At 55.8% G+C, this 20825-nt stretch overlaps 1 protein-coding gene across 1 annotated transcript in view; it reads left to right on the forward strand.

Moving 5' to 3' along the window:
• The window catches only part of EPHB2 (EPH receptor B2), a 117402-nt gene that overhangs the window by 78231 nt on the left and 18346 nt on the right, over positions 1-20825 (forward strand). Inside the window, exons 3-5 of the mRNA XM_008148112.3 lie at positions 408-563; positions 1698-2033; positions 15068-15192. Of these exons, the coding sequence (XP_008146334.1) occupies positions 408-563; positions 1698-2033; positions 15068-15192 (617 nt within the window). The remainder of the gene's footprint in view (positions 1-407; positions 564-1697; positions 2034-15067; positions 15193-20825) is intronic.

The following is a 20825-nucleotide window of genomic DNA, read 5'->3' on the forward strand; positions in this document are numbered from 1 at the left end:
CCATGCCCTGCACTGTGCCAGGGCTTGCCTACTGGAATGCAATCTCAGTCATCTAGAACCCAGGACCAGCCACTGGTAAGTGAGACTGGGCCTTGGTCCTCGGAGCTGTGGCACAGCCGACCTGGAGTAGGTAAGGAAGGCTTGCCAGGGGCCCCGCTGAACACGTAGACAGCTTTAGAGACAAGAAAGCAGGCACCTGGGACCTCCTGGCCACAGCTAGGACTGGCACGTGGGGGAGTGGAGACCCCCACGAACTTCAGGAGATGGTGTTTCTCAGCAATGACACTGCGTGGCCCCTTCCACCGGCCTCCTGGCCCCTCGTGATGCTGCGTGCCCCTCCATGAGACTGCGGGGTCCTCTCTGAGTCCACTGGTTTACCCCGCGACTCTCTCTGTCTTCTCTCTCAGGTTGCCCATCTGGAACCTTCAAGGCCAACCAAGGGGACGAGGCCTGCACCCACTGTCCCATCAACAGCCGGACCACTTCGGAAGGGGCCACCAACTGTGTCTGCCGCAACGGCTACTACCGAGCAGACCTGGACCCGCTGGACATGCCCTGCACAAGTACGTCGGGGGCCCCTTGAGGGCGATGCCCGAGTCCACAGTCTCCTGCAGAAAAGCCCAGAGCGAAGGCTGGGCGGCTGTCCGGCCACAGCCAGCCTTTCCTGAGTGAGGAGGACCTGGGGGGGCTGGGGGCGCAGGGTGGAAAACTGGTTGAAAAGGACCATCAGGGGCAGTCCCTGGGGTGGTCACGCTGCCAACGTGCAGATGCCACAGAGCTGGCATCTGGCTCCTTGCCCCCTTCTGTGAAGTCACATGGAGGATAGAGTCAAGGCCTGGATTTACAAAAGGACAGACAATGGCAGGGCTGGCAGAGAAAGAACCAACACAGGTGGTGTCGGTGGCAGAAAAGGCTGCCCGGTGTTCTAACCTGGCAGTGGCTGCCCGAGTCGCAGGCCAAGGTTCTCTAAGGCAGGGTGAGTGCGAGGGCAGTGTTACAACCCCTGCATCACACAGGAAGGGCACTCAGCCGCTAGTAACAGAGCTGGCCCCGTGGCAGAAACCATGAGGGTTTATTCTCCTACGTAACAGAAGCCCGGGCTTAGGCAGTGTCGGGAGAGCATGGTAAATCCAGGGGGTTCTCTGGAACCTGGCTCCCCTTCTGCTCTGCCATTCCTAGCGTGTGGTTTCTATCCTTCGGGTCACTTCATAGTCCAACATTGCTGCCGAAGCGCCAGCCATCACACACGTCCTAGGCCGCAGAGAGGAGGAAAGGGATCAAGGGATATTCTGCAGCTGTCTCCTTTTAAGAAAAAGTCCTAACCAACAACTTCCGCTACAATCCGTAGCCAGCACTCCGTCAGAGAAGGCTGGGAAATACAGTCTCCCAGCTGGACGTATTGCCACCTGAATAAAATTGGGTTCTGTTATAAGGGGAAAAGGGAAGTAGATATTGGGTGGGCATAACCCCCAGCACAAAAAGACTGTCCCTAGTAACACACACCAAGGAGGCTGACGTCTAGGGAGAAGGGTTTAAGCAGATGTGCAACGGGATGAGCGTTATATTCTAGAAACATCTCTCTGGTGGGTGAAGAGGAGAAAGTACTTGGAGGATGCCTTTTGGGAGGCGTGGGCTGGAGCCAGGGCCGAAACGTACCCCCAGAGCCCCCATTGACCGGCACCCCTTCCCCTCCCCAGCCATCCCCTCTGCACCCCAGGCCGTGATCTCCAGCGTCAACGAGACCTCACTGATGCTGGAATGGACCCCGCCCCGCGACTCGGGAGGCCGAGAGGATCTCGTCTATAACATCATCTGCAAGAGCTGTGGCTCCGGCCGGGGCGCCTGCACCCGCTGTGGGGACAACGTGCAGTACGCACCCCGCCAGCTGGGCCTGACGGAGCCCCGCATCTACATCAGCGACCTGCTGGCCCACACCCAGTACACCTTCGAGATCCAGGCCGTGAATGGCGTCACCGACCAGAGCCCCTTCTCACCTCAGTTCGCCTCCGTGAACATCACCACCAACCAAGCAGGTAAGCGCTTCCAAGGCAGGCTCCGGGGGCAGTGCCGGGCGCCACGCCGTGCCAGCTGGGTGTCCTGCCAGCCTGCGTTCAAGACGGCCTCGCACCTGCGGTTTCCTCTCTTCAAAGGCTGTGAGTGTGAGCCTGCCACCTGGGAGAGCGTGACCATTGTGGTGGTGTTTATAGTCATTGCTGTCACTTGTTGAACGTGTGTTAGTGAAAGTGCAGCTGCTATAACAAAAGGGCCCGGCGCTGGGTGGCTGTGGGGACAGCAATGCATTTCTCTCTGGCGTAGGAGTCCAGGAGTGAGCAGTCAGGTTCGCAGGGCACACTCTGATCCCTGGAGATCCAGGGACACGGGCCCCTCCCGTCTTGTTGTCTCACCTGCTGCTCCGTGGGCAACGCTGAGTCAGCATGTCTGGGCTCCGGCCTGCAGGAAGGGCGGGAGGGAGGAGACCCGGGCAGCGACAGTGCTTTAAGCAAGGAGGGCTGAGGTGCACCATCACTTCTGTGCACCGTCCACGGGAAGGAACTTGGTCCTGTGGGGTCACCGAGCCACAGAGGAGGCCTATTCTCTGCAGCCTGACGTCAGTCTCCGTCACAGCGGAAGGTGGACTTCTAGCAGTTCCCACGGGTGCTTTCTTTGATCTTGCAGCCCATTCCAATCTAACTCCACCCAGACTCTTCTCCCTGCGCCCACCTTTAATAATCCTCCCTGCGACCCCATGTCGCCCTCCGTCTTCCACCCTGCCTTCCTGCACAGCAAAATACGTTGCCAAACAATGCACTCTCGCCCCCAGCCCCTTCTTCCCCTTCAGTCCATTCCACGTAGGTGTCCGGTCCCTTCTCTCCACCAAGACCACTGTCCTCAGGGTCACCGGAGACCTCCATGTGGCCAGGTCCAGGAGACACTTGCAGCCTCATCCCCATCCCCCAACCAAGGGCCACGTGAGACTTTCAAGGGCCTTACGGTACCTGTGGGTTGAAAACTCTGTGGTTGGCACTGTGACTGTGTCCCTCAGTTATTCACTCAACAATCCTTGCCAAGCCCCTGCTATGGGTGTGATCTGGGTCCTGTCCCAGGAGGAACCAGGGGTGGCCAGGCTCCGGGAAAGAAAATGAGTGGGGCTCTCCAGCTTCTCGTTCAGGGGATCCAGAGGTGGAGGCGTGGGGAGGCTTGCCCGAGGAGGCAGGATTTGACCTGTAGTTTAAAGGCCCAGTAGAAATTTGAAGGGAACCATCAAAAGAAATGGAATTCAGGGGTTGGGGAGGGCATGCCTAGGACATGGAAGGAAAGAGGGAAAACCAGCTCCACCCGGTTGAGGGGTGCTTTCCAAGCTTGACCTCACTGCGTCCCCCTGGTCTCCTTGAGTAGGAGGCATCTGTGTCCCCATTTTACAGATGATGCTCAGAAAGGTAGAGTCACAAAGCAGGAAGATACGAGATAGGAAATAACTAGGTCTAACAGACTCCAGTGCTGGGGCTTAATCCAGGGTATGTCCAAGGAGCCTGGAGTGTGACTGTGGGTCTGATTGTGCGTGTGAGAGAGTGTATTTGGAGAAGGTGTGGGTATGTCCTATTGTGTGTGTATGATTGCATGTGACCTTGGTGTGCGACTTCTTACTGATACACGCATTCCAAGGCATGGGTGTGTCTGGATCTGAGGGGCATGGCGGGGCGGGGGGTGGTGTTTGAACATGAGTTTGTATGTCTGATGGTGGTTTGCCTGTCTGTGAGTGTGTGTCTGAGAAGGAGGAGTGTGGTTTTGTCTGTGAATGTTTGTGGTATCGCTGTGGCTGAGCGGGCATGTTTTTGAGCGTGTGCCTGCAGTTCTTGAAGGGCCATGGGTGCATTGAAGTCCCGCTCAGACTGGGGTCCGGATGGAGCTGACTCGGGGTGGGCAATCTGAGAGAACCTCAGAAGCCAGCGCTGTTATCAGAGACACCTCACAGAGTGTGAAGCCTCCGCTGCGAGTGTATCCCGCTTGACAAAGCCCCGAGGTAGGGAAGCCAGGCTCCCAGTGGGAGTGGAGGGGAGGGAACGCTTTTCAGCTGGGAGAAGCTAGAATTCCCCAGAGCCCCTGGATTTCTTTCCCTCATTGGGGGGAAGGGGGGGCGCGCGGGGGGGAGGGACCTTTCCCTGAATCCATTTGGGATCCCTGAGGGTGGGACTGCCTACTCAAGAAGCCTCGGCATATTAGCAAGGATGGAGTCTGGGCTACTGGGATGGAGCCCTCTTGTCTGGAGCTGGAAGCTCCCAGAGAACAGAGGTGGGGCAGAGTAGACGTGAGGGGCTTTCAGAGAGGAGGGTGCCCAAGGAGCCCTCAGGACGGAGGGACAGAAGCAGTAAGACACTAGCACTGGATTAGGAGCAGGGAACCTGAGTCTGAATCCCAGCTTTGCCATTCATCTGCTGGGTGACCTTAGTGTATTAGTCAGTTGTTGCTGCCGTAATGCTGCATAACAAAAACGCCCCACGCCTCAGTTGTTTACCACAATAAACGTTTGTTTTCTCACTCACTAGTCTGTGGGTCAGCTAGGGTTTAGCTAATCTGCACAGGCTGTGCCGGGCAGGACTCCAGAACGTGGGCTGGATTCAGTCTATTCCATATGTCTCCTCATTCTCGTTGGACCAGCAGCCACCCAGGCTTATTTCTCTCCTGGTGAATGGTGGGAGCACACGTGGCGGGCCAAGCCACGCAACACAAACACATGTCTCTGCTTGTGGTGCCGTCGCCCACATAACTGAGTCCTGCAGAGTTACTTGGCCAAGCGTGTGGGTGCATAATCCTGTTACAGAGAGGAAGAACGGAGATAACTGATCCAACCTATCACACTCGTGAGGGTCACGCCCCCCTCCGGGCCTCATTCTCCCCACCAAACCGTGCATCAGAACTAAAGGAGAGCTTTTCAGAATGCAGGTTCTGGACTCTGCCCCAGACCTGCTGAGTCAAAACCCCAGGAGTGAGCGAGAATCTGCATTTCTATCAAGCGGCTCAAATGTTCCTTGCTATCAGACAAGTCTGGGAAACTCGGGTCTAAGGGAGTCTAAGCCCCTGTACGCCCTCCATCCCTGAGGTTTTCTAGATCATAACTCCCCCTCCCCCTCCTCTGCTCTGAGCCCCTTGACACACCCCACTCTCATGGATGCCCAGAACCGAGCCGGGGACTGTGCAGCCACACCATGCCCTCCCCACAGTATCCCCCTTTGCCAGATGAGGAAATGGAAGTCCAGAGAAGCAGAATCCTTTATGCTAAGTCCCACTCCTAAATAGCCTAAACTAGGATTTAAACCTGGGAGCAGGTGACTCTGAGTCTACATTGGAGAAGTCAGTTCCTGCCCTTATGGATTTATGTCCCGGTTGGGAAGATGAGACCTGGGCAGAGTCTATATACAAGATGGCATGAGTGAGGGCCCACGGAGGGGTCAGGGAGGCGAGGGAGATCATAGGCAGGAGAGACAATTTCTTCCTGGGGAGTGGAAGAAAGGCACACCATGGAAGGCTTCTGGGAAGCGGAGGCATTTGAGCTTGATTTTGGAGAACAGAGAGGCTTCTCACATCTCTGTGGAGCCATGCAGGGAAGGAGGTGCCCCAGGGGAGGGAAGTACAGGAGGCAGGCGGGAGGAAGAGTTCTCCTGTTTCTCCTAAGCATCAGACTCCTCTGCCACAGGATCTTTGCACATGCTGTTCCCTCTGCCTGGAATGCTTCTCCCCTCCCACCTTCCTTCAGACCTTAATCCATCTTCATTGACCTTCCTGACTTGATCACATGCCCCAGCCCCATGGCCCTCAAGTGCCTGCGGCCGAGTTTTTGCTTTATGTCTTCGATCATTTCCTTCCTGTCCCGCCCCACACACACACACACACACACACACACCATCACCACTGGGTCTGCTTTTCCTCACGGTGGTTCTCCCGGCACCTAGACAGGGGTGCGCCACAGGAATGCTCAGTGAGCATTCGCAGCAGGGCTCAGAGAAGCGTGGAGCGAGGTGGGGTGTGGAGAAGTCTGATAAGCCTGGAGAGCGAGGCTGGGGACTTGATTCCCAGACAAACGCATTCAGTGGCCGGTTTTAATCAGGCCCTAAAATTCGATATGTAAATATCTAGCTCCCTGCCTTAAAAGGAAGAAGTATGTCTTTGGGGCAAGGGACTGGGCCTTGCTCGCGATCCCCTGGCATTCGCCGGAGCCAGAGCTGTCTTCTGACTTCATGAAGCCGTCGTGCCATCTGTGAGCCACGCCCCGCCATTCCAGCTCGCCTTCCTGCCTCCCCCGTGCGAGCGTCTTCGCAGGGACCCCCTGAGGAAGGAGGCTGGGCTGGGAGTCCCCACCCGAAGGATGAGGAAACAGGGCTTGGGAGAGGCTAAGCAGATCACTCAGCTGGGAAGAGGCAGACCCAGGGTTCAGTCTGGCTGTCCAGGGTGTGTGGCCTTTGACACAAACAAATAAGACCAGAAAGGACAGGAGGGAGGACGGGCCTCAGGACAGATGTCGGAAGACAGCGCTGAGGAGGTGGCATTTAAGCTGAGCTGACTGAGGAGCCAGAGGCAGCCTTGCAGACCTGGGTGTGGACAGCACGCCAGTCACGTGGGGCTCGTCCTCAGGGCCGCATCCCGCCCTTGGCCGCCCGCCAGGGGCGCACGGGACACGGTCTCACCCTCGCCAGCCCCGAGCGGCCGTACCTCTGCCCGGCTCCAGGGCCGGTGGGAAGGGGTGGGCAGAGTCTGGGCTTTGGCATCCAGCCAACCAATCTGGCTTTGAATCAAGCCTGGCTGCTCACCAGCACGTAGCCGTGGACAAGTTACTTAGCCCGCGTCTTCCTCGTGGGTTTCGTCACCTCTCCTTGCGGGACGGCCGTGAGGCTTGGAGCTCATGTTCTCAAGGTGCCTCGCAGGCTTCTGGGTACGGGCAGGCTCTCAAAAAGCAGAGGTCATTCTGCAGTCGCTCTCATCATCATAATAGCTCACGTCTACCACGCGCTTACTGTGCACCAGACATCACCACCCCCAGTCCTTCATGACGACTTCACAACAGCGCTAGGAGGCACGTCCTGTCATTATCCTGTCGTTTAGGGAAGGAGAGCAAGGCATGGGGAGTCAAGGGGCTTGCCCGTGGTCCCCGGGCAGACAGTGGCCGAACCTAAATAATTATGTCGCTGCACTCTTAGCTCAGGATTGGCAGGACCCAAGCCAGGCGTCCTCAAACTACGGCTCGCGGGCCACATGCGGGTGTTTTTGCCGTTTTGTTTTTTTACTTCAAAATAAGATATGTGCAGTGTGCATAGGAATTGGTTCATAGTTTTTTTTTTAAACTATAGTCCGGCCCTCCAACGGTCTGAGGGACAGTGAACTGGCCCCCTGTTTAAAAAGTTTGAGGACCCCTGACCCAAGCCCTCTGCAGACGTCAGGCGGGCTGTGCGGATGGGCCTGGCGGGGTGAATGCAGCCTTTGGGTCATTCTCGTGCTGAAGAATAGGTTGACCAGTGAGGAAGCTCCCTTGTCATCATGTGCTACTGGGTCTTATGGGAGAAGAGGCACCAGTTCTGGCCTTGGCAGCTTCGGCCCTCATCCAGCATGACCCTTTCCCAGCTGTGCGGCCAGTCTCTCAGAGGAGACCTCCCATCTCCGTACCTCGGTGTCCGCACCTTCAAAACGGGCACTTGTCTCTCCTCTCAGCTTTGCCAGACAGTTGCCAGGTTCACAGTAATGCGGACAAAGCACCTAGGACTTAGTAGGTGAACAGTACATGACAGTCAGGCTTCGCATGAAATCAGAAGGCGTGCTCATTTCCTATTGCTGCTGTAACAAAATGCTGCAAGCTTAGCAACTTAGAATGCCACCCATTTCTTATCTGACAGTTCCGAGGGCCGAGTCCGGTCCGGATCTCGTGGGGCTAAAATCTAGGTGTCGGCAGGCTGTGTTCCTTTCTGAGGCTCTAAGGGATGACCCGTTTCCTGGCTCACTTGGGTGGCAGCAGAATTCAGTGCCGTGTGGTTGTAGGAGGGAGGTCTGTCTCCATTTCCCGGCTGACTGTCGGCCGGGAGCTGACCTCTCTCCGGTCCTTGCACGTGCCCCCCTCCCTCCCACCCCAACCCACCCCACCCCACCCCACCCCCACCCCACCTCAGAACCAGCAACCGGGCATCAAGTGCCGCTCCGGCTCTCTGGTCTCTGACCCTCCGCTGGGAAAGGTTCCCTTTTTTTCAGGACTCAAGTGATTAGATTGGGTCCACCTGGGTAATCCAGGATAATCTCCCCATCTCAGGAGCCGTAACCTTAATCACATCTGCAAAGTCCCTTTTTTTAAAAAATATATTTTATTGATTTTTCACAGAGAGGAAGGGAGAGGGATAGAGAGTCAGAAACATTGATGAGAGAGAAACATCGACCAGCTGCCTCCTGCACACTCCCTACTGGGGATATGCCCACAACCAAGGTACATGCCCTCGACCAGAATCGAACCCAGGACCCTGCAGTCTGCAGGCCGAAGCTCCATCCACTGAGCCAAACCCGTCAGGGCTGCAAAGTCCCTTTTGCCATGCCAGGGAACGTACCCACAGATTCCAGGATCAGGACATGGACATCTTTGGGGGCCATGATTCTGCCTATCCCGAAAGGGGACACAAGTCAAATGCAAGCCCATCAGCATTGGCAGGGGCCTTGGCGTTCAGCCAGTGCCAACTCCTCCTTTTAAAGAAGAGAAAACTGACGCCCAGAGAGGGTCCTAAGCGGTTGCCCAAGATAAGTCAGCAGCTCCTTGGCAGAGCCCGTCTCCAGGTTAGCCCGGCCCGGTAACACCACTCCCCATGGCTTTCTCGTGAGAAGACTCTCAACTTGCCCAGGCCCTTTCCGCCACCGTGTTCTCCTCTGATCCTCCTGCCCTCCTGGGGGGTGGGCACACAGTGGCTCAGTCTCTAGAACTGGCATGAGCATGTACTCACTGACTTCTCTCCCTGGGGGTGGAGAGGATCAGAGAGAACCAGGCCAAGAGAGCCCCTGGCGAGGCCCGTGCCTGGGGAAAGGAAGAGAGAGGGAGAGGGCGCTTCCCTCCCTGGGCCGAGCCCTCTGAATGCATCGTCCTCTTTGATCCTCCCAAGCTTTCTGCAGGGAAGGCATTGCCGGCCTCGGGTCTCCGTTAAGATCGGGTTTGGCTACATGTAACAGGAAGAAAAATAACGGATCGCCGCTGCCACAGTAACGCTGTTTAACAATCCACCATAAAACCAATGGCGTAAAAACAAGCAGCACTTATTTTAGCTCAAGAGTCTCCGGGTGGGCTGGATGGGTCTTGGCGGAGAGCACTCACATGTTTGCATTCTGTCTTCTCGGACTCACTCGGCAGCTCTTTGGATTTTGTAGGGCTTTACTGCACGTTTGGGGGTGACTGCTGTCAGCTGGTTAGGAGTGGCCCTGGCTGAGACAACTGGACAACAGCTCTGCTCCCGGTCTCAGCCCCCAGCAGGTCAGCCTGGGCATGCTCTTTCTTGGGCAGTCACAAGGAACCAAGACAGCGTCAGATACATGCAAAGGGCTCTCCCAAGCCTCGGCTTATATCATGTTTGCTTATCTCCCCCTGGCCAACGCAAGTCCATGGCCAAGCCCAGAGTCAGAGAGCGTGGGGACTAACAAGTTACAGGGCAAAGGGTGTAGATATAGGAAGGCAATGAACACAACCTGTCTATCCTAGTGGCTTGGACAGAATGAAGGTTTGTTTTTTTCTTTTTTTTTTTCTTTTTCTTTTTTTAATATATTTTATTGATTTTTTTTTTCAAAATATACTCTTTAATTTTTTTTTTTTATTGATTCTTTACAGAGAGGAAGGGAGAGGGATAGAGAGCTAGAAACATCGATGAGAGAGAAACATCGATCAGCTGCTTCCCGCACACCCCCTACTGGGGATGTGCCCGCAACCAAGGTACGTGCCCTTGACCGGAATCGAACCTGGGACCTTCCAGTCCGCAGACCAACGCTCTATCCACTGAGCCAAACCGGTTTCGGCTTTATTGATTTTTTTACAGAGAGGAAGGGAGAGGGAAAGATAGTTAGAAACATCGATGAGAGAGAAACATCGATCAGCTGCCTCCTGCACACCTCCTACTGGGGATGTGCCCGCAACCAAGGTACATGCCCTTGACCGGAATCAAACCTGGGACCTTTCAGTCTACAGGCCGACACTCTATCCACGGAGCCAAACCAGCTAGGGCAGTTTGTTTTTTTTCTTATCGACAAAGGATGTCACAGACGGGAGTTAGGGCAGCCAGGCTTCTCAGCACACAGCTTCTGGTCCTTGTGGGCCAAAATGGCTGCATGTCGCGGGCAGCATGGAAGAAGGAGAGTGATAAGGGTGGGACTCCTCCCTTTGAAAGAGACCTCCTCCAAGCCCCACATTTCGCTTATATCACAGGCAAGCACCTTGTAATGGGGTCACTTCTAGCTGCCAGAGTTTGGGGGGAAAGTCGTCTTTTCTTTGGGCACCAGGTACCTTAGCTAAGAACCAGGGTTTTGTTGATTTGAGAAAGAAAGAATGGATGTTTGATAGGCAGTGAGTAGGGTCTGCCACATCCCAATTTATAGCTGAGGAACTTGGGCTCAGAGAGAGAAGTAACTTGCCTGTGGTCACACACTCGCCTGCCGTAAGAGAGCTGGGATCTGAACCCCGGATGCCGCCTCTTCTCCCCTGCACCACCATTCAGGAGCCTTTGCTAAACATTCAGCTACTCACACTGCTGTTTGGGAGCCTGAGTGGCCCAGATTGCTACACGGGGCTGACATCCCCTGACCCCTTACTCTGGGCCAGGTTCTTTACATTTGGGTCTTCATTTAACCTCCCAGCATCCCTGCCATTGTCTCCATCCTTCAGAGGAGAAACTGAGGCACAGAGGGGTGACGTGGGTTGTTTGGGCTACCTGATCTGAGGCCCCGGCTCTTACCATTTTGCTCATCCAGGTGCTGGGTAGGACTGGGTTCCACCGGGCAGCAACAGGCGGGATGGAGGCAGCTCAGCAGCCCACTGGAAGGTGGGGGATTAGATGTTCCCACAGCACCACGCCCAGGGCCTGGCCTCTGCCTGCTCGTAGCCCACTGGTAGGCAAGGCTGGGTAGTCGGGGAGAAAAAACCAACCTGGTCCCAACCTGGTCCTGATCCCAGCCCTGCCGCCTGTGAGCCGAGGCACTCGGGGCAAGAGGCTTATCTGACTCACTTTCCGCATCTGCAAAGTGAGGTGTTTAACTCCTACTCCATCTGCTTGTGTGGCAGCCGGTAGGTGCTGCTAAATCCATGCTGAGCCAAGAGAAGAATGAATGATCAGATGGACAGCCAATCGCAACTCTTTTCTCAGGTTTAAGGGAAAAAATAGAGCATTTCCTGCACCCACTTTTTGTGTTGTTTTTTTTTGTCTAAAATATGTTCCACAGCCCAGCCGACATGGCTCAGTGGTTGAGTGTCGACCTACGAACCAGGAAGTCACAGTTCGATTCCTGGTCAAGGGCACATGCAGGCTCGATCCCCAGTGTGGGGCGTGCAGGAGGCAGCCAATCAATTATTCTCTCTCGTCATTGATGTTTCTGTCTCTCTCCCTCTCCTTTCCTCTCTCCCTCCGGCCGCCAGCAGGTACCCGGGACCCGGGCTTCCCTCGCAGCCCCGGCTTTGACCGGAAGGTCGTCCGGAAGGACATCCGGTCTAATTAGCGTATTACGCTTTTATTATTATAGATATGTTCCACAGATCACTGCTTCCAAAAGACATTAATAACTGTTATGTGAAAAAGCGTTCTGAAGCCAAATGAGACTTAGATGGCCAGGTTAAACCAGGTTCACTCAGTTTCTCCCCCGCAGGACTTCTCAGAGCCTTGAATGAAGGAGTGTGCCGTGTGAGTCTCACCGGCAGGGGTCTAGAACTGTGTACATCTCAAACTCTCTCGGCCGTGGAACACCTTTCCTTCATAGAAAAGCACCCCCCTAGCCCAGCTCTCAGCTTCTCCTTCGTTCTGTCCCACACAACCTGAGAGCTTCGGTCCCGTAGGAAAGAAACAAAGGCCCATTCTCTGGAAGAGTTTTGTTCTGTTGTGTGAATTATGACCAGGTCACCCAGAATTCGGCGGGTCATTGGGAGTTAACTGCATTGCTACAGGTTTAAGAGACAAACACTCAAAACAGCTCCGCTGTTATCAACCAGAAATTCTAGGGGTCCTGTCTCGGGTAAGGTATTCCCGCTTCAGACCCTGGCAAACGCGGGCCCAGGAATAAAACAATCGATGTGGTATTGCAGGCTGGCCGGTCAGCAAGAAGCCCCATGTCATGTCAGCAGGTCAAATCGCAGGGGGGCACCGGGGCCTGAGGGAGAGAGAATTGTTAGTGACTGTTAGACAAGCCACACTGTCTGCCCCTGGAGCCCTAGCTCCGGCCCCAGGGTCAGTGGACTCAGCCCGGTTCCTCAAGGGGCTAGAAAAGGCGAGAGCCGGCTTTTCCTTCCTTCCTCCAGTAAATATCAACCAAGCACCTACTCTGAGCCACACACTGTTCCAGGCACTAGGCATAAAGGATTGCATAAAAGAGACAAGGTCCCTGCCCTCAGATAACGTTCGCTCTATCCAGGAAAGCGTGTGTGAGATGGTGAGGGACTGGGGTAGGCAGGTGGAGGGGAAGTCAGGGAGGGCCTCTCTGAGGAGGCAGCGGTTTAGCTGAGACCGGATGAAGAGGAGGAGCCGGCCATGGAAGATGTGGGGGAAGAGGCTAGCGGGCAAGCACGTGAGGCCAAGACCCTGAGAAAGGAACGGCCTTGGTATGGCTGGGAACAGAAAGGCAGCCGGTGTGGCTGGCCCTTGGGGGCGGGGCGGTGAGTGGCAGGAGGTGGCAGGCACCAGGCAGGTGGGCCTTGCAGGCCAGGTGGAGCATCTGTGTTCTAGTCCAGGTGCAGTGGGGGCCACTGAGGGCTGTCAGCGGGAGTGAAGATGTCAGAGAGGCCGCGGGATCTGAGAGGCGGGCTGGCGTCTCGGGCTGCCCAGTGCCCAGCGACCCCCATGCCCTCTAAGCTCATGGGGTCTTCTGACTGGTGAAGAGTAAAGGCCGAGTGTAGGGTCGCCTTCATTCCTCAGAGCTCAGGGCTAAGGAGGCAAAGCTGAGCAGGCAGGTCCTAGGCCTCCAGACGTCCTTCCTATCAAAGGGTCCTAGTCCCAGAGACCACCCCGGTCAACCCCTTCATGCCCTGCGGGGCACACGGGGGCACACACAGAAGCCGCTCCCCCAGGTCTCAGCTAATGAAGGCACTGATCCTCCCCCAGGGCTCGCCGGAGGCAGCAGGGCCCCTGACCACCTGCTCCGGCCAAGCAGGCCCCGCCGGGCTGGCCTCCCCCATCCCCCTCTCGGTCACAAGCCTCTTTTGTGCTTGCTCCCTGGGGCTCCATCTCCTTGCAGGGGTCACAGGACATCGCTGACCCCATCCCCTGCCAGTGTGCCCGGCTGGTAATTGAAAATACCAGAATCCCCTGAAGGCCAGCTTACAGGGAAACCTGACACCCCAGGGTGGGCAGCGGGCGGCAGGAGGGATGAGAGGACATCCAGCTGTTCCCTGTTCTCCGCTGCTAATCCCCCTGGATTCCGGCAGAAAGGCCAGCCCTGCTTGGCCCCCCTGGGCCTGCCTTGATCATCTTCCCAGCAATGCCGCCTCCTTGCCACACCCAGGGATACGGGGCTTACAGGATCAGAGCCCGGTTAGCTGCCTGTAACCCAAATCTGCCAGCTAAGCCTGCCAGGCCCAGACCCCCACGGCCGTGGGGGACCTGCCTCCACCAACAGCTGAGCTCCCGGAGCTGGGGCGGGCCGGGTGGGTGGTAGGGAGGTGAGTCAACAGAAGCCGAGTAAAGCTCGCTCCGAAGCAACAGCGTGGGGTCTGGACCAGGGTGCTCTGAGGGTCACTGCTTTCCAGACCTCCCTGATCAGCCTGCATCAGCCACGGCCACGGGAGGGGGAAGGATATGTGGGACCGAGGTGGGCCTGGATTCAAATATCAGCTCCACTACCTGCTAACTGGGAGGTTTGGGACAAGTTATTTCATACCGCAGTGCCTCCATTTTCTCATCCATAAAATGGGTACACTAATTCATAACAACAGCCTCATGGGGTTGATAGAACAGTTAAATGAGTAAACCCACATAAAGCATTTGGGAAAGTGCCAGGCGTAGCGGGAACAAGGAAGTGTGAGGTGTTAGCTGTGGGGACCTTTTTTCTTCTCTGGTCATCATTGGACAGACAGGGGTTGTCAAGATGACAAGCTCGATGGCAGCTTGTGTTTTAGTGGAGGAGCGGGTTCCCATCCCACTGCAGTCCTCCGTGGCTCCCCAGTGCCTCAGGACAGGACAAGCCCCCAGGCCTGGAGGTCTGGCCCCCAGCTGCTCGGCAGCTGGCAGCCTCGGCCTGCGTCTCTTGGAACCACTTGTACCTCTGCTTCGAGACTACCTGGACCCAAAAGCCCCAGGAACAGGTTAGGCTGGGCAGCGAGAGGGGCAATCGTGGGCAGAAGCCAGGCTGTGGGAAGCAGCGTGGTGGGTAGAAAAGATACTAGACCAGCTGGTCTGGGCTCTAGTCCTGGCCCCACCTCTGCCTGCTAGGTGACCTTGGACAAGGTACCTCCCTTCCCAGTGGTCAGCAGCACCTGAGCCTCTTAGAACTGCAGGTTCTCGGGCCCCGCCCAGGCCGGTGCGTCAGAATCTGGGCGGAGGTGCCCAGCAATGGGAGTTTGCACCAATCTCCTGATGCCCCTCGAGTGTGAAAAGTGCAGTCGTTTTATAGGGACACATTCTGCCACTTTTCCTCATTGCTAGGAGGTGAACCACAGGGAAGGAGGTGAAGGGAGGAGCAGGGTCCCTCCTCGGGGCTGGATCACCTCGGCCGAGTGGGGGCACCTGTGACCCTGCGTGAGTCCCTCAGCACCCTGTCGGCTCCCCAGGGTGTGGCCTCGGCTAGACGCTTCCCCTCTCCGGGCACCTCTGAGGTTGGGCCAGACGCTGCACCCTCTCATGCCCACCCTGACCTCTGACCTCTCTTCCAGCTCCATCGGCTGTGTCCATCATGCACCAGGTGAGCCGCACCGTGGACAGCATCACCCTGTCGTGGTCCCAGCCGGACCAGCCCAACGGCGTCATCCTGGACTATGAGCTGCAGTACTATGAGAAGGTACCTAGGTCCCTGGCGCGCTCCCCACCCCCACCGCCCTGAGGGCCCCTCTCAGGCTGGGCCTGGGGTCCTGCTATCCTGCAAGACGAGACCCCCACCTTGAAGCAGAAAGAGCACTGGCCTCAGGCTCGAATTTGGCTTCGCTCCTCCCTGGCTGTGAGACCTCAGGGGGATGCCTTGACCTCTCTGAGTCTTACTTTTCTGGTCTGGGGACCTGGCCGGCAACCTCAGGGACATGCAGTGGTCACAGGCCTTTCCCCACCAAGATCCCTTCATCGTGACCAGCTGCCCCGAAGCTCTGAAGACCTGGGTTTCCAAAAAGCTGCGTTAATTAAGCAAGCATTGGTCATCCACCCGTTCCGAAGCCGAGAGGCTGCTCGAGAGCGTTTCCGCCCAGCGTGGAGCTTTCTCCTGAGCTGCTCGGATTCCAGCTAAAACAAATGCTTTTCATTTGCCTGCGTGCCCTTCGTCTGGGGAGAGAGCGCTTTCTGTTTCAGCTTTTAAATCAGACCCTTGTCACTCCCTTCGGGGACCTCTAAGGAGCCAGGGACCCAGGGTTGGGAGCCACTGTGTCGTAGGAGGAGCACTGGACTAGGAGTGAGAAGCCGTAGGTTCAAATCCCAGCTCCACCAGCAGCCAGCTGTGTGAACGTGGGCAGCCGTCTTTCTCTCCCGGAGCCTGGTTTCCTCCTGGGTCACGGGCGAATGAGACTGCCTCTCTCACCGGGGGGGCTGTGCGGGTGCAGTGTCCAGCAGGTGCCTGGCCCTCGGCAAAGTGGGGTGTGCTTTCCCCGCCTCCCGCTCCTGCCCTGCCTGCCGCTCGGTGGGCCAGGCCACACGGTGTAAGGCCGGGGAGCTGAGCACGTGTGCGGGTGAGACCTGCGCAGGGCAGGGGCCAGGACGGCGCTGAGTACCAGAGGCCCAGGGAACGCGCTGGGACTGGTGACGTCTCTTCCCTGCTCCCGGGGGCACAACAGCCACAGAGGTCGCAGGGGCCCCTGGAACACGCTTCGCGGACTCCCGTTCGGACTGAGGCGTGAATGACTATGGGACGTGCTTTAGTCGAGGCCGAGCCCACTGGAAACGGAAATGATGGGACGGCTTTCCCTAGAGGCTGAGAGGAAGTGAGGGGGAGACCGTTCCCGCCAGTCCTGCGGAGGCCCAGCCTTCTCACTCTGTCAGCTGCTGGGGTCACTCAAACCTGGTGGGTCCCAGGGTTCCTCAGACCTCTGCAGCCTCACCCAGCTGGGTTACGATGGTTTCCTTGCTCATCCCTCCTCTTGGCAGTTCGTTCCTGGAGGCCAGGGACCACATCTATCCCTTTCCCCGCGTGCTCCCCCGCACCTGGGCCCGGCTGGCACCAAGGACACTTGATAGATGGTGGCTGGATGAGGAGTGATGAGTCCCTTCCCATGGCCTGTTCTTCAGGGGCGGAGGCCTGGCCTCTTCTCTGCTGTGTCCCCAGGGGGTGATGTGAGGGACGCAGCTCCACCCCTCGCTGGCCCGGGAGGGCCTGATGGAGCCGGGCCTCCCAGGTAGCGGGACCAGCTGCTGCCAGGCTCAGGAAGCCAGGGCCCTGCCAGGAGCAATCATGTCCACTTCCTCTGGTGGGGACAGCTTAGCAACTCGGAATTCAAAAAGGAAAAAAGCTAATTAAGAAGCTTGATGATTAAATGAAACCGAAAGTGTTTGTCCCCAAAGACTGGATCGGAAATGAGGAATCCCGGCACAGGTCCTGCCCACGACCCATTTCCTACCCAGACAGGAGGGGCTGGGGAGGCAGTGGAGGTGTGAACCAGGAGGCAGCTCTGCCCTACTTTCTGCTGCTGCCTGGGCATCCCCGGGCCCATGCCAGAGGTGGCCGGACCAGCAGGCCTTGCAGCAGCCCCAGTCATCGCCTGCTCACGTTTCATGAGTGCTCACTGTGTGCTAAGCACACCACATCCATTGTCTCATTCATTCTGGCAGCGCTGCTATTCACCCTGTTGGGCAGGAGGGGAAACTGAGGCACGGAGAAGTTGTGTAATGTGTCCAAGAGCACCCAGCTGCTGAGTGGCAGAGCAGGGGTTTGGACCTGTGCTCTCACCCTTCACCTGCCTCTGCTGTCTCCCACCTTCTCCCAGGCATGCTCCTGGGATAACTGTAAGAGGTGGACAGAACCAGGCTCTGATGAAGGGTTTTTAGCATAAATGGCGAGAGATGAACAGCCTGAGGTGTGGCCGTGATAAGACGTGGCCCTGCTCCTATCAGCCCCTCTTCCCAGGGCCTGGGGTACAGAGAGAGGCAGCTTGGGAAGAGGGGAGATGGGACACTGGTGCATTCAACACTCATTGTCACCAACTTTGGACAGGGTGCTGGGAACGCCAAGAGTAACTAGACATACCTGGAGGCCTTCCCTTTACAGTCCAGAGGAAACGACGGGTTCAGGTACAAATAGCCACTAGACAAGATGAGATACAAACCACAGAAGGGCCAGCAAAGGTCCCAGGGGGTCACTAAGGAGGACCCCATAATCCTGGTATATGTGAGAGGAAGTCTTCATGCAGATGACATTTGAGCTGCACCTTGAAAGATGCTAGGACGAGTGATGAGAGCAGGATCATTCCAGGAGGCAAGAACGGTATGTGCAAAGGCCCTGGGGCAGGAATGTGCTGGCTGCACTCAGAATAGAGCAGGTGAGTGTGGCAGGAGAGGTGTGTAGGGGTGGTGTTTGGAGAGGGAGGCAGGGCAGACTGTGGTGGGCCTTCCAGGCTGTTGGAGTCTGAATTCAACTTAAAAGTATAGTGGGAAGCCATCAGGAGGTTTTGGAATGATGTGATCTGGCTCATTACTTTAAACAATTCCTGTAGCTTGCTATGTGGAGACTACAGATAGACTGTGTACAGGGATCTCGTGGGACAGCACGTGAGAAATGACGGTGGCATGGAGTTGGCAGCAGAGATGGTGAGAAACTGACAGATCAGACAATATTTTGAAACTCAGGGGACTAGGGAAGGGTGACGGTCAACTCCCAGTAGATGTGGGTTGGAATTTGCAGATGTAAGTGTGGAGCTTGCCGGGCGCGGGGAGGTGTAGCCACGAACAGACGGGAGTGTGCAGAGGAAGACAAGAGGGGAAGGACCGATTGAGGAACATGGCAAGATCTAAGGACGGAAAGAAAATGCAGTCGGTGGATGTGTCGGAGACACTTTCCTCCTCTCCACGGGGAGGGACAGCTAGGCTGCAAATAGTGAGATTTATTTCTAACAAGTCCACAGCCCGCGCTTACCTAACACGTCAGGATCCTCCTGGTGCTGCAATTGATTTCTTTAATGAATGCTCTAGATCTTCCCAGGTAGGGAAGTTAGGCACCGAGCCCTGCGGCCCCATGGGGGCCCCACCCCATCTCCTTTCCTACTTTTCCTTTCCTTCTGTAGAAAGGGCTCTGGTGGAGCAGGCTCTTCATTTGGCCTCTCCCCAACTCCACTGGGATTTCCCATTCTGCCCGGAGCCCGGAGCCCGGAGCTGACAGCCACTTTGCTGGAAGTCTTCTAGAGGCCGCTGATGAATAGTGTCAGTCAGACCAGGGCGGCCTTGTCCCTCGGTTCCAGCATCCCGGGGGAGGTGGCCTCCAGTGGCAGCTGCCCCAAAGCACACAGGTTCATGCTCCCTTTGGCTCCCCAAGAGCTCAAGCAGAAGAGTCATCTGTGAGGCCAGCTATGGCGGATGGGCCTTTGTAGGCCACATCGATTTATGTATCTATTCAACAGAAATTTCTGCTTGGCAGAAGTGAAGGGAAAGGACATTCCAGGCAGAGGGAGCAAAGGTTGAGGGAGGAGGGGGCTGAATGAAAGTCCAGATTGTATTCCAGGTGTTGCCTAGTGTATGTGGAGCAGTATCTACAGGGGGAGGTTTGTTCATTCATTCACTTGCACATTCATTCACCCACTTAATGAATGTTGGTGATGATGACAACAATGGTGATAGCGGACACTTAAGTCCTTATGTGTGTTAGAGACTCTCCGAAAATCTTTACCCGTTACTTCCTATTGAATCTCAACAACCACTGCGTGTGGCATATAGTGGTATTATCCCATTTTAAAGATGAGAAAACTGAGGCTCATCGGACTCAAGCAATGCACCCTCTGCCTCATTGGCCCTTAGTCTCTGGATAAGGACTCAAATGAAGGACTAGTGGATTTCATACTAAACTTATTCCCCAAACCCACATAATCCTTATTTAGATAAGGTTACTCGGAGGGGGGGGGGAGGGGCGGAGGAAATTGATGGTTCTAGATTAGCAACTTTGTGCCAGGGACTAACTGATCAAATTTTTTATCTTCACAACAACCCTGAGCGGTTGTGAAGATAAAAACGGTCTTTCCCAAGGTCACAAGGCAAGTGGAAGAACTGGCATTGGAGATGACTTCCAATCCCCTGCGGGGTCCTGTGCCCCACGTTAGAGAAGGGATCCACTCGGGTTGTTCTCCATTCTCCCGAGGCACCTAGGCCACTGGCTGTTACCTCCCATCTCCCTCATATGCTCAGGAACGTAAAACTTCCAGCCTACGTGGGCACCCACCCAGTCTGCACAATCGATCCCTTTGGCAAGCCCGAGCAGATCGCGTGTTACACGGCGGCCCCTAGTGGCCGAGCCTGGTAGTGCATCCTGGGTTCATAGATTGTGAATTGTCTACCAGTGTCTTCATTCCTATCTGTCATTAGTGAGCACCTACCATGTGTGGAGCCTGGGGGTTCTCAGAGATGAATCAGATAAGATCCCTGCCCTCAAGGGACCACACTCTCCTTAGAGAAGACACATGTATCAATAAAAAATATATATTTTTAAATATTTTTAAAAGAAAGACATGTATATCAGAACAATAGGTGGGAGACAATGGGCCTGCGCCATCTGGCTGGGGTATCTGGGAAGTCTCCCCAGCTGAGGCAGTCCTGGTGCTGGGTCTTGAATAAGGAGTAGGGAACTGCAGGCAGATGAGGAAAGGGTATTTCAGATGGGGCAGCAGGACTTGCAAAGGCTCAGGGAAGGGAGGGCTGCCAAATAAGATATCGGACATCAGGGTTACATTTGAATTTTTTAAAGTAGTGACATTGTAGTTACAGTTTTTATCTCTAATACCATTGCTCGCACTCATTTAACTGTCTCAGAGGAGTGTTCAAGGCCTCTGTGCATCCCTGACATGTGCATGACTGGCATGTGCGTGTTTCTCTGCGTAAGGGGTCATAGATTTTCATCAGCTTCTCAGAAGGGTTCCAGATCCTCAAAGGGTTAAGTTCTCCGCCCTGTTTGCTTTTCTGAACTGGGCTTTCCAAGACCAGGGCCTGTGCATTAACCTCTGTGGGTCCCCAGTGCCCAGCCCGGCGCCTAATGCAAAGAGGGTATTTGGAGAAGGTTATCTGGGCAGCTGACAGTTGCCTGAATGAGCATCAACTAGGCAGGTAAACATTTGCATCCAATTCAAACACATCTCCACCCCGATTGCAGCAGCTGGCTCTTTGTCCTGTCCAGGCTCCTCAGGTCACCCTGGGCAGTACTTAGGAGGTGAGAATTGGCGTTCTGCATCTCTCAAAGGTACCCAAGGACATGAACATTAGAGGTGGCTCCTGCATGGTTTTGAGTCCCAAAGCAGCCAT

This window comes from Eptesicus fuscus, chromosome 9 (genome assembly GCF_027574615.1).
Source record: "Eptesicus fuscus isolate TK198812 chromosome 9, DD_ASM_mEF_20220401, whole genome shotgun sequence".
In the NCBI taxonomy this organism is placed as follows: Eukaryota; Metazoa; Chordata; class Mammalia; order Chiroptera; family Vespertilionidae; genus Eptesicus; species Eptesicus fuscus.